We start from the raw sequence: 15579 nt of genomic DNA, 5'->3' as shown, positions 1-15579 counted from the left end.
TCTCTCTCTCTCTCTCTCTCTCTCTCTCTCTCTCTCTCTCTCTCTCTTATCTGGTTTCTCTCAAGATCTCCAAAACAGCTCTCTCTTTTTCATTCTTCTGGAGACAGTTCTTCAAGCAGTTCTCTCTTGCCATTCTAAAACAAATTCTCTGGATAGTTCATCTCCTGCAGATCAGTCAGTCTTTTATTTTACATATCAATCCAGTCACTTACTTCAGGTTTCCTTTTGATTTTTTTAATTATCCTACGACTTAGCATCCTGAGACCCCAGGCCCATAATCCTTAGGAAATAGCAAGCACACATTCACTTTTAACATTGCAAGAGAAGTCAGGTACCTGCCTGTCTCTGTTAGGCACAGACAAACTAGCTGGGTGGAACCCTGCCCTGAAATTACCATTTTTACCACACCTGGGCCTAAATTAGCTCTATCCCAGGCTGACCTTGAATTCAGGAATCTGCCAGCATTTGTATCATTCTGACAAACCGGCTCATCAGTGCAGCTGCCTCTGTTCCTTTAGATTTGTGAAACCCCTCATATAATTCATATTGCATCCTTACTTTTTCCATAGGTGAGAAATTATATATTTTTGAATTTATGTTTTTAGAGTTCTTTTCCATAGCCTTAAGGATTGCCCTGAAGGTCCCAGCATTTACCATTTTGCTAAAACATGAGCCACACCTTTGCCTCCCTGACTCGTGCTGTCTCTGATTATCATGGAGTTATTAACATTAACAGGGAGTACATTCCTTAAAGGAGGAATGTAAAATATGTACATTACTATACAAAGAAACCTTATGCCCATGACAGCCATCAACACTGATGGAGGCCATACATGCTGGCCCTGTCCTGTTGTTCTGTCCCCGCCCCCCCAAGGCCATGCCAGACCCCACAGTTTGTTGTTGTTGTTGTTGTTGTTGTTGTTGTTGGGTCCTAATTCGTCTTACCTATTAATCCTTCATCAGACACATGATTTTCAGATGTCTTTTCTCATCCTGTGGGCTGTTTCTTCATGTCGTTCATTATTTCTTTTGCTGAAGTAGAGCTGTTTAGGTAAATGTCCAGTCATTTGCCTATCTTTCCCCTTGCTTACCTGCGCTTTGAGGATTGTTCCCAAAAACCCATTTCCATATCAATGCATGCCATTTTTCCTGTGTTTTCTTTTAGTTGTTTTACCTTCAGATCTTACGTGTAAGTCTTTATTTTAAGATGAATTTTGAGCAATTAAGAGCACTGGCTTTCCTTCTAGAAGAGAGGAGTCAGAGTCTTAAGACCCACAATGGTGGCTCACAACCTCTCTAACGCCAGTTCCAGGGACACTGATGTTCTCTTTTGGCCTCTGGTGCACTGCATGTGAATGGTGCCTGATGTGTTTATAAAAAGATAAAGAGACAAAAAGAATATGTCCTCTGGGTGTGTGGAGAGGTATGGGGGAAGGGGATGTCTCAGTGGGCCCATGCCAAAGCATCTCTTCCCCAAGGGACAAGTCACACACCGGTATAGCATAGAATAGAGTTTATTCAGGGCATGGGGAGGGGAGACAGGAGGGTAGTAGAGGCAGAGAGAGAGAGAGAGAGAGAGAGAGAGAGAGAGAGAGAGAAGAGGAGCCAGCCATGACCACGTGGAGAGAGGGGGAAGGGAAGGGGGAAGGGGGAGGGGGGCAGAGAAAAACTAGAGGCAAGAGAACAAGAGAGTAAGAGAGACAGGAGGGGGCAAGCAGCTCCTTTTATAGTGGGCAGGCCTACTTTGCTGTTGCCAGGTAACTGTGGGGAGGAGCACACCTAGCTGTTGCCAGATTACTGTAGAGGTGGAGTTTAGACAGAATACTAATGGTGCCCAGGCACATATGCAAGCAAAACATGCATACACATAAAGTAAAATTTACTTTTAAAATTTCAATTGAAATAAATATATGGGTTTATCTCTGGAATGACTCTATTGTCCATTGCTTCTCATTTTATGTTGTTGGCCTTGGCTTTATATATTGTTTGAAAATGAGAGAATATAATGCCTCCAGCTTCATTCTTCTTGTTCAAGAAATTTTGACTATTTGGGGCCTTTTGTGTGTACATGTGAATTTAGGGATTTTTTTTTTCTTTTTTAAAAAAAATGACATGAGGAAATTGATAGAAATTGCATTGCTTTAGGTGGTGGTACAGATGTCTTCACAAAGTTAATTTTCTTAAGTCATGGATGTGGGATGTCTTTCTATTTGTGTTTTCTTCAGTTTTCAGTGAGGGGTGGGGCCAACTAAGTACAGCCTTCAGTCATCAAGATTGCCCCAGGATACACCTAGACCAGGGATATCCACATGACCTTTGGTGGTAACATGTGCAATGGGCTACTTCTCCTTCTCTCCCAATTCTCCACCATATACTTGTTCATCTTAATAGCAGCAAGCCCACCACCTGCTGCCATGTGATGACAAGCCTCATGTATATGATTTTGAGGTCACCTGAAAAGTTATAAGTCTTGTGGTCTTGTTTTACAATCACACAAAGCTTTTTAAAAAAGAATTATTTATTGTATGTATATAAGTACACTTTAGCTGTCTTCACACACCAGAAGAGGGTATCGGATCCCATTACAGATGGTTGTAAGCCACCATGTGGTTGCTGAGAATTGAACTCAAGACTTCTGGAAAAGTAGTCAGTGATCTTAACCATTGAGCAATCCTCCCAGCCCGCACACAAAGTTTTTGAAGCCACTCTTTACATTGCTATGCATAAAGCAGGGGATTTTACATTATTATTTTTCTTTGTTTTTCAGATCAAGTATTTTGAAATGCATTTTAGACATTGTGAGGGATAATGATTAAGATATTAGAAATAAATTATTTTATAGAATATTTCTCATGACTCAAACTAAATTTGAAACGAAAGGCTTATTGGCCATTTATATAGAAGTCTGAACTTAAAGAACCTAATATTTGACAGTCTTTGCCTGGGGCCTCAATCAGGCTTAGATTTGAATCTTGACTTTGAATCCTGATTCTGTACTTTGAGCAAGTAGTTTAGCTTTCCTGAGCTTTAGTTTCCTCCTGAGTAAAAGGCAGATAAACAACATAAAATAAATACTATGAACTTTTCTTATGCCTTAGACAAGATAACACCTACAAAAACACCTAGCTTAATGACTCTCCTGTAATAAACAATGAATGCCCTCTTTTTGAAAGATTTTGTTTTATTTTATGTGTATACGTGTGCTTGAGAGTATATTTTTGCATCACATGGATGCAGGAACTTGAAAACACCTGAAGCACTCTGGAATTAGGGAAATCTGAAGATGCTATGGAATTAGATTTACAGGCAGTTGTGAGCCACTGTGTAGGTGCTGGGAACGAAACCCAGATCCTCTGCTAGAACAGTTGGTCTCTTGACTACTATGGCGCTGTCTTTCCTGCCCCGTATTCTACTTTTTTTTTTCTCCTTGCCACTAAATCATCAGTTCTCAAACGCTAAGCTGTTTATTCCCCAACTCGGGGTCTTTGACATGTTTAAAGGGTTTTTATCATCACAGTTATAAAGTGGATACTACTTTGGCATCTACCAGTTACTGGCTATGGATGCTACTATGAATACTTAGTGTCCAGGTTGTCCCATGCCATAAAACAGCCAAGAATTATCTGAACCAAGTTATTAGAAATGGTAAAGTTGGAGCAATCTCGCTCTAGAGCAGTGGTTATCAAGCTGCTACCAAAGGGTTTTGACTCCTTTGGGGTCTAAGGACCCTTTCACAGGAGTTGTCTAAGACCATTGAAAAACAGAGACAGTTACATTACAACTCATAACAGTAATGAAATTACTGTTATAAGGTACCAATAGAAATAATTTTATTGTTGGGGGTCACCACAACTTGAGGAACTCTATGAAGGGTTGCAGCATTGGGAAGGTTGAAAACCTCTGCTCTAGAGAGTGCTTGCTTCATATCAGACGCATGCTGGTCATTTCCCCCAGGGACTTCCTAGAAGTAACGTACATACTAGAGTTCACATGAATTAATGATAATGGCTAAATAACAAAAGAAAATTACTTGCTAGAATGTAATACATATAATGCCAAGCTTTGAGTTAAGGTCTGTGACATGTGACTGTTGCACTAACTACTCATTTTACTGTCATACGATTCTTCTTTAGAGACAAAAGTGTAGATTTTTAATGGGTAACTGTGCTAACAGTTTATGTTATCAATGACTTGAGGATCATAATCTTCTCGTTCTGTTTCTGGCCTTAACAGCCTGTGAAGATTCCATATCATTTAAATTACGTGAATTATACTTTGGAACCACCTCTTTGTTTTCCTCCCCATTAGTTTACTTTGGGCTCCTATGTATTTTCCTGAGTTAGAGTAAATCCTTCCTGATTTATCACCTGCCAATACACTATTTACCTAGACATTTTCTTTTGACATCAAATTGGATGATATGTTCTCCTGTGCCGTGTCTTTGAATAGGTTCCAAGCATTGTCCTGGTCTGGCCTTATTTCTTTCCTTTCCATATTATCTCTCTTATTTCAACACACAGGAAAAAAAATCTTGATAATCCTGACCATTAATGTTAATATTCTTGGGAAAACCAGAATTCTAAAGCTTAGGTGATGGGGTCAGGATGGGTAACATTCTTTTTATATGAATTAGTAATGCCAGTGAAATGAGCCTCAACTCTTCATGGGTGGCTGTAAATATGTATTGGACAAGTGACTGGAAAGCATCACAGTGTCCACTGGTATGTGTTTCCCATGCTGGCGGTTATTATTAGAGCAGGGCGTGGTGAGGGAGAAGGAACGAGGGCAGTGGATTCCAGCTTGGAGCCATCACGAAAATCAGAAAGAGATGGGAAGTCAAGTGGGACTCTTCCTTCCCTGCTCGGGATGGCTCTTCCTACCTGGGGAAAGCATGCTTCCCTCTGGCCTTTATGAAGCTGTGTAGCATTTAGTGATTGTTGACTGAGTGAGTGCTTGCATGATCTGGTAGAGGCAAGCCTGGGAAATGAGACGAATGGTATATGTGCCTTTTATGGCATCATAAATTGCGAGAGCTGCCAATATAAGAAGTTGAAAATGTGTCATGAAAGCAGCCTCCATTCTTTGGATGCAACCTAAAAGGCTTTTTTGAACTAGAGTCTATGTAACTGACTCTACTCATTAAATGGTAAAACCGGTCTCTCTCACCAATAACAGTTTCTAGCTTTAGAAAAATAAATGTATTCTTATGAGCAAGTTTTTCTATATTTATAAAGCATGAAAAGCTTGATCAATAATTATTTCACAAGGACCCTCTCCCTAGAAATATACATATGTGTTATATATATAATATATATAATATATATATTATATAATATACATATGTATGTATATAATATATACATATATTTATGCAATAGGAACACAGCATAATCCTATATTGAGGCATACATATATATAAATGAATCATATGTACATATTTTATAAATACATATAAAATATACATATAAATATATATACATATATATACATATATATATGTGTATATATGTATCTATATATGTATATTGGACTTATATTGAGCAGTAAAGCAAATAGTCCTAAAATTAGTTATCTGTTATTCTTAAAATATATCTTCATCTGCCCTATGCTCTACTATGTCTTACCATAATTTTAAAAAAAAGTCAATTTTTTTTTCAGAGTTACAGTGTTACTCTGGAGTAAAGGCACCTGCCTCCAAGCCTGATGCTCTGAACTCCATTCCCAGGACCCACACTGTGGAAGGAGAAAACCAAGTTGTCCCCTGACCACCACCCATATATTTAGGCACCCATATATGTGTGCCTAAATAAAGTAATTAAGGTGGAATAACATTTTTTAATGAGATTTCTAAAGTAACAGTGTTCTCTTTGCAGATGACACAAGACCTTCTGACACACGGCTTAGTACTGAGTACCGATATCATTCACACACACGCACACACACACACACACACACACACACGTATGGCACTTTACAGTACGTCTGAGAAATTTTCAACAGGATTTTTGCCTTTTTGAATTTGAAACAAACATTTAAAAGTAAGCTATGGGATGCAGGGCTGGAGTGATGGCCCAGTGATTTAGACCGCTTGCTGCTCTTGCAGAGGACCTTGGTTCAATTCCCAGCACCCACACAACCACTCCAGCTTCAATGGGATCCAGCACCAGACACACAAGTAGTACACATACATACGTGTAGGAATGTCAAAGAATGCTCTGTAGAAAATCTCCTGGTTTGTGAAAATGCACTATGGCATGGTTTCATAGGATTTGCTGGTCTAGATCAGAAAGGTAATTAATGTGCCAGGAAGAGAGGATGTGGGGGCAAAGGGAAACTGCCACCCAGGCAGATATTGGTGTGGCTGTGCATTACATAGAGAGCCCCAGGCTCACAGTGACAGATGAAAGGCTTGGTGTGGAAGCCCAGGGACACCGCCCAGAGCACAACTGGGGAAATACTGTTAGAAAGAAAACCTGGAGGCAGGAGTTTAGCTCAGCAGTGCTCAGAAAACTTTGTTGTTGGCTTGGTTAAAGACACTATATCACACAGTTATGAAAAAAAATATAGTCCAGGTACAACTTGTAGCCCAATTCAATAGTAGTGGTTGTTAAAGGCCACACTTACGTTGTCTTGTGATTAGAAATGTATCATTCTTCACTTTCAGCTACATGGAATATCATTTTTAACTCGAAACTATTGTCTGACTGAGCTGTATCTGAACAATAATGCAATATTTGAGATAGAAGGTATGTTTCAAACTTTCTTTGCTGATTGAATGAATTTTCAACTAGATAATAACTATCAATTGTAATGATTACTAACAACATACAAAAATCGCTTCCATCATGTTTTCTAAAATAGGTACTATTTTATGTGACCATAAGTACACTTTTTAAAAAGTTACACCATGTTTCTAGTTCAATATTATGTGTCTTGCTCAAAATTTCAAAGAAGTGTTTTTATAGTTGCACCGGTCTACTGTACAGTTGGGCACAAACTAGCTACTGTAGAAACTAACCTTAGCAATATTTAGGAGTAAGAATAAATATAGAAGCTATACATCGTCTTAAAATTTTTTATTAGCTGTGATTTTATCAGCTGAGTTCCTGTTTCCACTAACTTGATTTTATAATAATCCTATGCTGACAGTTTCAAGCCACATATAAAAGTGTATCAGGAGACACGACAGGTTGCTGGAGAAAGTACTTGACTTTAAACTATCATATCATGAAACCAAAATGTCACAGATTTTTAACATACATGATAAGCTCTTATACTGTTAAGGAAGAAAACAATCTAATTTAACTATGATGTAATTATCATACAGATTCACCCCATTTTCATTTATGTAAAAAAAATGAACTAAAATGTGCAATCCAGGAGAGCAAAAAAAATGAAATAAATATATGGTTTTCCATTCAACAAATGGCTGAGCTATTTGAAAAGAATACACTGAGTGGACTGGACATCATTTTTTGATCTGCATTACAATTCTAAGTAACATTGATATGCAGGCACACATATCACAAAACCGAACAAAACGAAGGAATGTAACTCAAACTGTAAATTAAAACAAGCAAAATCATTACCACAGAAAAACAACCAACATGTCAACGGTAGCAAGAAATGACTCTCCAGCCCCACAGGACAGTCCATTTTTATTGCTATATGCTTAACCACAATTCAGGATATTATTAATGGATATTTCTCACCAGCTATAATGTATTCTCTTGCTTTAGTTACAATATCTAATCACTGTTTTAAAAAAGTATCTGCATTTGTCAATTTAAAAAAAGTAAATTTCATCCAAAAATATTGAAAACTCTGCAAAAATATATTTGTCTTGTAGGTCTGCATAATTTGCCCTCGCTGAATATTCTTCTGTTGCACCACAACGAGCTGACAAACATCGATGCTACTATGAAGGAGTTAAAGGGGATGCAGAACCTGAGGACCCTAAGTACACACTGCACTTATACGCTAAATATACTTATATGCTTCTATCCTATAAGCTAAGACAGGGATAGCACAGCGCACTTGTTTTCCCTCCTGAAGCTCAAGCTTAGAGAAGTGAGCTATGCCACAGAATGCATACCCTGTTCCCTAGAGCGTGACTAGATTTTATTCTTTTTTAACACACACTTTTCAAAATGATTACTTGTAGAGTAACAGGCCATGTAACATGAAACCGACAAAAGTCACAAACAGGCGTGTGTGGACTGAAATCTACTCTTTTTTGGCTTTAGTACAAGTTGTATCATTCATATTATAGGGCTATCCCTAACTGGTACATCTGTAGAGGCAGAGGTGAGAGGGTTGCCATTTTTGAGTAGGATTGTATCCACTCAGTGCCAGGAGATGAGAGAATCCTGGTTGATGGGTGATATGGAAGGGGTATGGCATTTTGAGGGGAGTGATAAGTGTTTTAAAGTTGACAGTGGTGATAAGTGGTTCAAATCATTGCATATAATGAATGTTCATGAATTGTGAATTTTAAGTGGGTAAACATATACATAAATGTATAAATATATATATGGCATGAGATATATAGTAATAAGGTAAGTTAGCAAACAACCAGACTGTCGAAGATTTCATATATATGAGAACAGCCTTCATTCACATCTATTGAGTTGTGTCCAGCAAGACACTGAATACTGAAATGAAAAGCATTATATATATATATGAATAGATTAAAAATGGTCAATGTGAAGTTCCCCTCCCAATAGGCTATATCTCAAAGGGTTAATGAACACACTCAACTGCAAGGCCGGCAGAGGAGTCCAGGTGTCACAGATGGAAGGCCTTGCAGCCTAAGCTGAGAGACTTCTGCTCCTCAAGATACAGGCATAGTCTCTTTTTCATTTTTCAGAGCTGCCTGTGTCTGTGGAAATGGGTATTGCTGGTGAAGGTTCTGATAAGATCAGCATGTAGAGGGACTAAGGCTTCTGCAACTTCTCATTATCAGGAGTATCTCACACGCTTAAGGAGAAATGACTCCAGCAACTGAAAGTAGACTTTTAAAAATACAGATAGTAAAAAAAAATCACCAAGTCCTTGGCAGTCCATGATTAAAGATGTGCTAAGGCCATCTACCATTAGTGTGACCCGCGTGTAATTGTCTCGCCAGCAAGACCACACTCGGGCACCAGGATCCTTCCGCAGCAAACGTTTATTCCAATGAAAAGGAGGAAAGACCCCGGCCCGGAAGAGGCACTGTTTATATACCCTTGGAGCGGCGTGTTCACTTCTGATTGGCTGCTTACTACCCGCCAAAATGCCCCGGGATGGGCTGTGACTTTGGCACTTTTTTACCATAGCACATGCGCAGTTTACTTGTTTACTTGGAGGAGCACCGGATGCCAGCGCCATCTTGTAATGGCAAATGCTGTCAGCACAAGCCGCGGCTTTCCACACATTAGGAATTTTCTGACTTCTGATATTCCATCAGAGACTTGGATAGGCTTGCCTATTTATCTAATCCTTTCATGCCAATCAAATATTTTCACAACTACAGGAGTATGTTAGGCACAGACCTCTTTTTTTTTTCTATAAAACCCCGAATCTTCAAACACTGAGATAACTCTCCCAAGCAATTCTTAAGAACAATCTCTTGTCGCTGATGTGAGTTTGAGATAGGAAAACCAAACTGTTATATATGTAGGGATGTAAATCAAATAATTAAGAAGCTGCTTAGTCTAGAAACTCTGCAAAGAGGCAAAATAGACACAATACAACTGGTGCTTTAGATAATAACCACCAGGTGTCTGGTGTCTTTCTGGTTAAGGTAGTGTTCTCTTAAAGTGGTGAAGATACAAGGCTCAGAGAGTTACCAAAGTACTAGTACTGAAACACATCCATGCCTTGTTTTGTTGACCTGATCATTCATTGATTAATTCATTTGTTCCATGTTTGTAATTTATTCATTTTGTACCCGGGGAATCACTGGTTCGCCATCCAATTCTGTATTGATGCCAAAGTTGAAGAAGAGAAATCTGATCTGGCCTCCAATCTGGTTTATAGTTTTATAACTAGAACCCTAACTACTTAGGTTGGTGAAGGAGCTTGGTGCAAACCTGCTTGTACAATTTGCTGTGTGTAAAACTCAATCACTTAAGCAAACTTTCACTGTAAGACAACATACAGAGAACAGCATGATATGTTGGCTTTAGTATGAAACAGGGATTTACATTGAACCAAGATGCCTGGTTCAGAACTGAAGGTGCCTGAAATCCAACCTGGTCCTACTTGTCAGAGGTACGTCTAAGCACACAAGTGCCCTGGCTGGTCAGGATTAGATGTCTACACTCTTCAGAGGCCAGTCTGGTGATAAGACATCCGCGTTATTACTTGTCGTGACAGTTAAAATCACCTCTACTTAAAACTATGATGACATCATTCAAGTTACAGTAATGGTAACTTCCCACCTGAGAAGTTTGTCATGGGGTCATTTCCTTGAATTCAGTTAAAAATGAAAGCTCTTTCTGGAAGTGTGTGGTAGCATTTGACCCCGTGGCCCAGTCTGGTTGCGGACATTGCAGGAGGAAACAGTTTGCACTAGGGAGATGCCTACCATTTGGGCAGTAATGTCCGCATGCTAGCTTCTTAGGAGCCTCGTTTGCCATCTGAGGGTAGATTCCGCTCATCAAACTGAAAAACTATGCACTGTCAAAAGTTATAACTCTTCTCCAGTAAGAAAACCATGTAAAAATCTAAAGTGTTATGACTTCAGTCTCAAGTTCTTCTGAGGGTGAGAAAACAGCCCTGGGCTAAGGCTCCAACCCTTTTCAGCACTGCACCCTCCTCTGGCATTTATGAGAAAAATTGCCAGCAATTGCCCATGAGACAGAGGGCTGCAAGCTTCAGGGAGGCCTGAAGCCAGCAGCAGAGTGTGAGGTCCTGGTGCCTGGAATTCCTGTCTTCCAGGCCAGGCAGGGCCCCACCTCTTCTCTCCAGGAGGTCTACCTCTCCTCACCCTCTCTGTGCAGGTCTGTCCTCCTCTCTCCTTCTGTCCTCCAAACTGCAAAAGGAAATCTTCACAAGTCTCAGCCCACTGCACCAGAAATGAGTTCCTCTCCCCGTCGGTCTGTCTGCCCCTTTACCAGCATGTTTTACTTAGGATTTCTATTGCTGTGATCATACACCACGACCAAAAGCAAATTGGAGAGGGACGGGTTTATTCAGCTTATACTTCCACATCATAGTTCATTACTAAATGAAGTCAGGACTGCAACTCAAAGAGTGCAGAAACTTGGAGGCAGGAGCTAATGCAGAAGACGCCCTGCTCCTCAAGGCTTGCTCAGCCTGCTCTCTTTTAGAGCCCAGGACTACCAGCCCAAGGATGGCACTACCCACAATGAGCTGGCCCTTCCCACTAATAAAGAAAATACCCTGCAGGCTTGCCTACAGCCAGATCTCTGGAGATGTTTTTTTTTTCTCAGTTGAGGTTTTCCTCCTTTCAGGTAACTCGAGCATGTGTCAGGCTGCCATAATACCAGCCAGCACACAACAGTAAGTGAAAACCATCAACAAGGTCCTTGCTCCTACACTTGCTCTGAAAGTTCTCCATTCCACTAAATACACTTAGCAACTAGTGTTTCATCACAAAGACCTTCCTAGTGGAGCCTCAGAGCCTTATCTCCAACATTCTTTCTTCTTGACATCAGCAATGTCTCTTCTGCCTTTGACAAAGGGGAAGGGGAAGGAGGACACGGGGAAGAGGGGTGGATCTCAGGGCTTCTTCTGAGTCTATCTGTAACTCCCTTGAGGGTGAGTTGCCTCTTCCAACAAGACTATCTACCAAGCAAAAGGAGCTCCTAGGTCTTTCCCAGATGCTCATATGAGATAGGCAATGTTCTGCTCACTCCACTTTCCAGCTCGGCTGTATCCCAGTTTTCCTGTCAAGTAAAGGATGTTTGCCTTAGTGTGTTGTATGGTAGCCCACAAATTTCGAAGCAGAGAAGGCTAGCAGGAGAGATGGTGATCCAGCTTTGTAGGATCTCAAAATCCACATGTCTGATTATTAATAAGCAACCACAGGGTGATGGTTTTAATTCCTTCGTTATCATTTTCCCCATCTATTAAAACTGATGTGTTGATGATATCCCTTTTCCCCCTTTGAGACAGCGGCTGACATCTAACTCCAGCTGTAGCCAAGGATGACCTTGAAACTTGTGATCCTTCTGCCTCCGCCTCCTTTGTGCTTTGATTACAGGTGTATATTACTACACCTCTCCTTATGTAATACTGAAGATTGAACACAGGGCTTCATGCTGGGCAAACATTGTAGCTACTGAGCTACAAGTCCAGCCTATATCAACTTTTTTTTTTTCTAAAATGTTTTAAGAATATTTGGGTTCTTGAGCTGGAGAGATGGCTCAGCTGTTAAAGACCAAGGGTTATAAACAAAAAAAGACAAGGCTATTTGTTTCCATGAGGACTTTTAAGTTCTGCTTTAAGGTTTTTTCGTTTTGTGTTTTTATTTTTTTTTTTATCAACAGGAGCCAATTATTTAGATGACTATATCGTTTTCTGTCTTCCTCTTGTCGTTCATTGAGAAAGCTCCACACGTGTGACTCATCTAACGCAAGTTGCTGCGGCACAGTGGCAGAGACATTGTGATATATTATTGGGTAACTGTAAATTGCTTAGACTTCTGACTTCCAAATGAAGATAAGCAAAACAGTGCTGGCGCCACTGAGGTGTACTTCATAAGTAGCCTGGAGGGAAAGGTGGATTAAATAGTATTAACCTATTGAAAGCGAAAGTGTAAGCGATTTAGCTTCGGAGCTGCTCCAGGAATGGGCCATACATCACACACAGCTTTCTGAACAGTCAGACACAGGAAACTGATTTCATATCTCAAAAAACTTAATTTATGGTAATTTAGGGACCAGCCATCCAAAATGCATAAATCCCAAATGTGTAATACTTAACTAGCATCGGGAGTGGAAGGAAGGGGAAGCGTGGAGAAAGAACTGAAAATAAGATTGCTTTCTTCGAAAATGCAAGAGCTAGAAAAAAAGCGGAGGATAAGGTTAAACTATTCTTCCATATTATTTAGTTTTGATCTCTGCCACATAGTTTCCGTTTGAGATGAGATGGGCAATACACCACCATGAGCATATGCTTTTACTACCCAGAAGCCTTGCTCGCAAGCAGTGTTGACGCTCTTCTGAGTGTGGCGCTTTATTTAGCTGAAGTTAGAGGTAGCTCAGAGAAGTGCTTGCCTTACAAGCATGAGGACCTGAGCCCTGTCCCTAGAACCTATTGAAAACTAGACCGTGGTGGTGCATGCTTCACCACTAGTTTCAGCACTAGGGCAGTGCAGAAAGGAGGATCCCTTGGGTCCCCAGACTAGGCTAATTGGTGAACTTCTGATCTGTGGAGGACCTGTCTCAAAGGAGGTGATGGTGATACCTAAGGTCGTCCTCTAGCCTCCACACACAGGTACACATGCTTGCACTGGCACGGGGCACACACACACCACACACACACACACAAGCATAATGAATGTTTAAGAAAAAAATATTTGAGTAGAGATTAGGAGAAAATTCCAGGAAAAGAAGTGAAATAGTAATGTTCTCAGAGGTAAAGAAGATGTGGACCACCAAGAGTAAACACCCATTGCTGAAAGATGCTGCCCAGGGGCTCTAATAAAATAATAAATAATAAAATAATAAAATATAAACGGCAGGGTAGGGGGATGAGGCATCAGCTCTGATTACATAGGAGAGTCCCTAGGAAGCTGACTTGCATTCTAAAATGCTGGTGACCTTTTCTTCCCTCAGAATTCTCTCTAAAGCTAATCGTGTTTCGCTTTTATGTCCCTGAGGAGTGGCTGGAGCTATAGTGTGATCTCTGTGGGCCTTTTCAGATTGGTCCTTGTTTCTGGCTTGATATGCATCTATGCAGTTCCCTCTTCCATATCAACAATTATTTGTTCTCCCTTCAAGTTCCTTTAAGAGTCAATGTTAGACCTTCTTCCTGTCATTGTTACTGAAGTCTGGAGTTTTTTTCCTTTGTCATTTTCCCAATACATACCCATCTGTCTGGCCACTGCCTCTACCTTTCCTTATTCCTTAACTCGTATCTGTTGTGTAGCGGGTCCCTGCCATTGTTACTTCATCTCCCCTTAAAGCTCACATAAGGATTCAACTAGCCTGAAAAGCTTGTGTGGATCAAACCCGCATCTCAATGTCTCAGTACTGACAGAGAATACATCCAGGTATTGTTTTTCTTCGATTTTTAATGAGTCTGTTGTTTTTCAAACATGCCTCTCCGATCTTCTTTATGTTGCAAACTAGGCATTCTAATTGTTACTCTGATGTTCTGGGCTTCTGATGCTTGATATTATCATCCCTTTATTAAAAGCATCTGTGTTTGATGAATAGTCTACAGAGCAGTACTCTTAAAGGAGTAAAGGAGGCACGTTTCTTTGGGTGGCACAGCTGGGTGGCAGCTGGAGCCCTTCGCTCTGCTGCCATCTAGTGGCTTCCCGCTTTATGTGTTTTTTTTTCAGAAGCATTTCAGATGCCACACTGAAAAAAACAAAAAAATCACACAAACTTCATTTCTCATTTAAAGTTATCAGAGAATGAACAAGTAAAATATATCACTAGGAAATAAAACACGCAAAATTTCCAACCGAAACATTTTTTAAACGTCCCTCCGTGCTGATTACAAAGGATGATTACTTCAGAAGCATCGGAATCTGTACCGCTCCCACAGGCCCCTTCCTCCCTCCCCACCGCTGTCTTGCAAAGTTAAGTTCATTACCCATCTCTTAGGCACGCTCGTCTTGCAGAAGGAGGTTAGAGGAGCCGTAGCATCCGCATCAGTGTAGCTCCTACTGAGATCTCCAAGTGCTACTGGTATGGGCATCCTCTGAACATAAGAACAGTGAGGTTCAGGAAGAAACCTTTTAGGACAGTGCACTGCATCACTGCCTGTATCCACTCAACACCCCCCACCCCAGGCCCATTACCCCTGAGACCAGAATAACTCCAAGTGAGATTTTGTAAAAAGCAGCCTCGAGACTTGCATAGAGCTAGCATCTTGTTCTTCCCCTGTCCAATTTACCTATGGACATTTAACGGTTTCCTCTTTTTGTGCCAGATCTGGGTGAACCTTGTGCTGTTTCTAATGGGCAATAGCAAACAGTGAACTTTGACGGACTGAATCCAACAGATAGTAAAATATGTGATGCTCTAAATAGGGAAATGCATGCTGACTCAGCCAGGCAGCAGGCACAACTGCTCACCCTGCAGTGATTATCCCGGTACTGTTCATGAGTCTTCATCTTCTGTCTTCAGAGGTGGGAAAAGGAACTATCATGAAATCTGACATCTTATTTTGTATTCTTCCTTTGCAGGTCTGTACCAAAACCCTTTATCTCAATATAACCTCTACCGTTTGTATATAATCTACCACCTTCCGGGACTGGAGCTTCTCGATCGGAGGCGTAAGGATGCTTTAGGAAGAGAGAGAGAGAGAGAGAGAGAGAGAGAGAGAGAGAGAGAGAGAGAGGAGGAGAGAGAGGAGAGAGAGGAGAGAGAGGAGAGAGAGGAGAGAGAGAGAGAA

General features: G+C 40.6%; 1 protein-coding gene across 1 annotated transcript in view; it reads left to right on the top strand.

The window, feature by feature from the left end:
* Lrrc72 (leucine rich repeat containing 72) overlaps positions 1 to 15579 on the top strand; it is a 43775-nt gene that overhangs the window by 22166 nt on the left and 6030 nt on the right. Inside the window, exons 4-6 of the mRNA XM_028768791.1 lie at positions 6665 to 6746; positions 7850 to 7960; positions 15371 to 15460. Of these exons, the coding sequence (XP_028624624.1) occupies positions 6665 to 6746; positions 7850 to 7960; positions 15371 to 15460 (283 nt within the window). The remainder of the gene's footprint in view (positions 1 to 6664; positions 6747 to 7849; positions 7961 to 15370; positions 15461 to 15579) is intronic.

Source organism: Grammomys surdaster, unplaced genomic scaffold, assembly GCF_004785775.1.
Source record: "Grammomys surdaster isolate TR1022 unplaced genomic scaffold, NIH_TR_1.0 188, whole genome shotgun sequence".
Lineage (NCBI taxonomy): Eukaryota > Metazoa > Chordata > Mammalia > Rodentia > Muridae > Grammomys > Grammomys surdaster.
The sequence above is the reverse complement of the archived record's forward strand: the minus strand, read 5'-3'. Positions and strand labels throughout refer to the sequence as shown.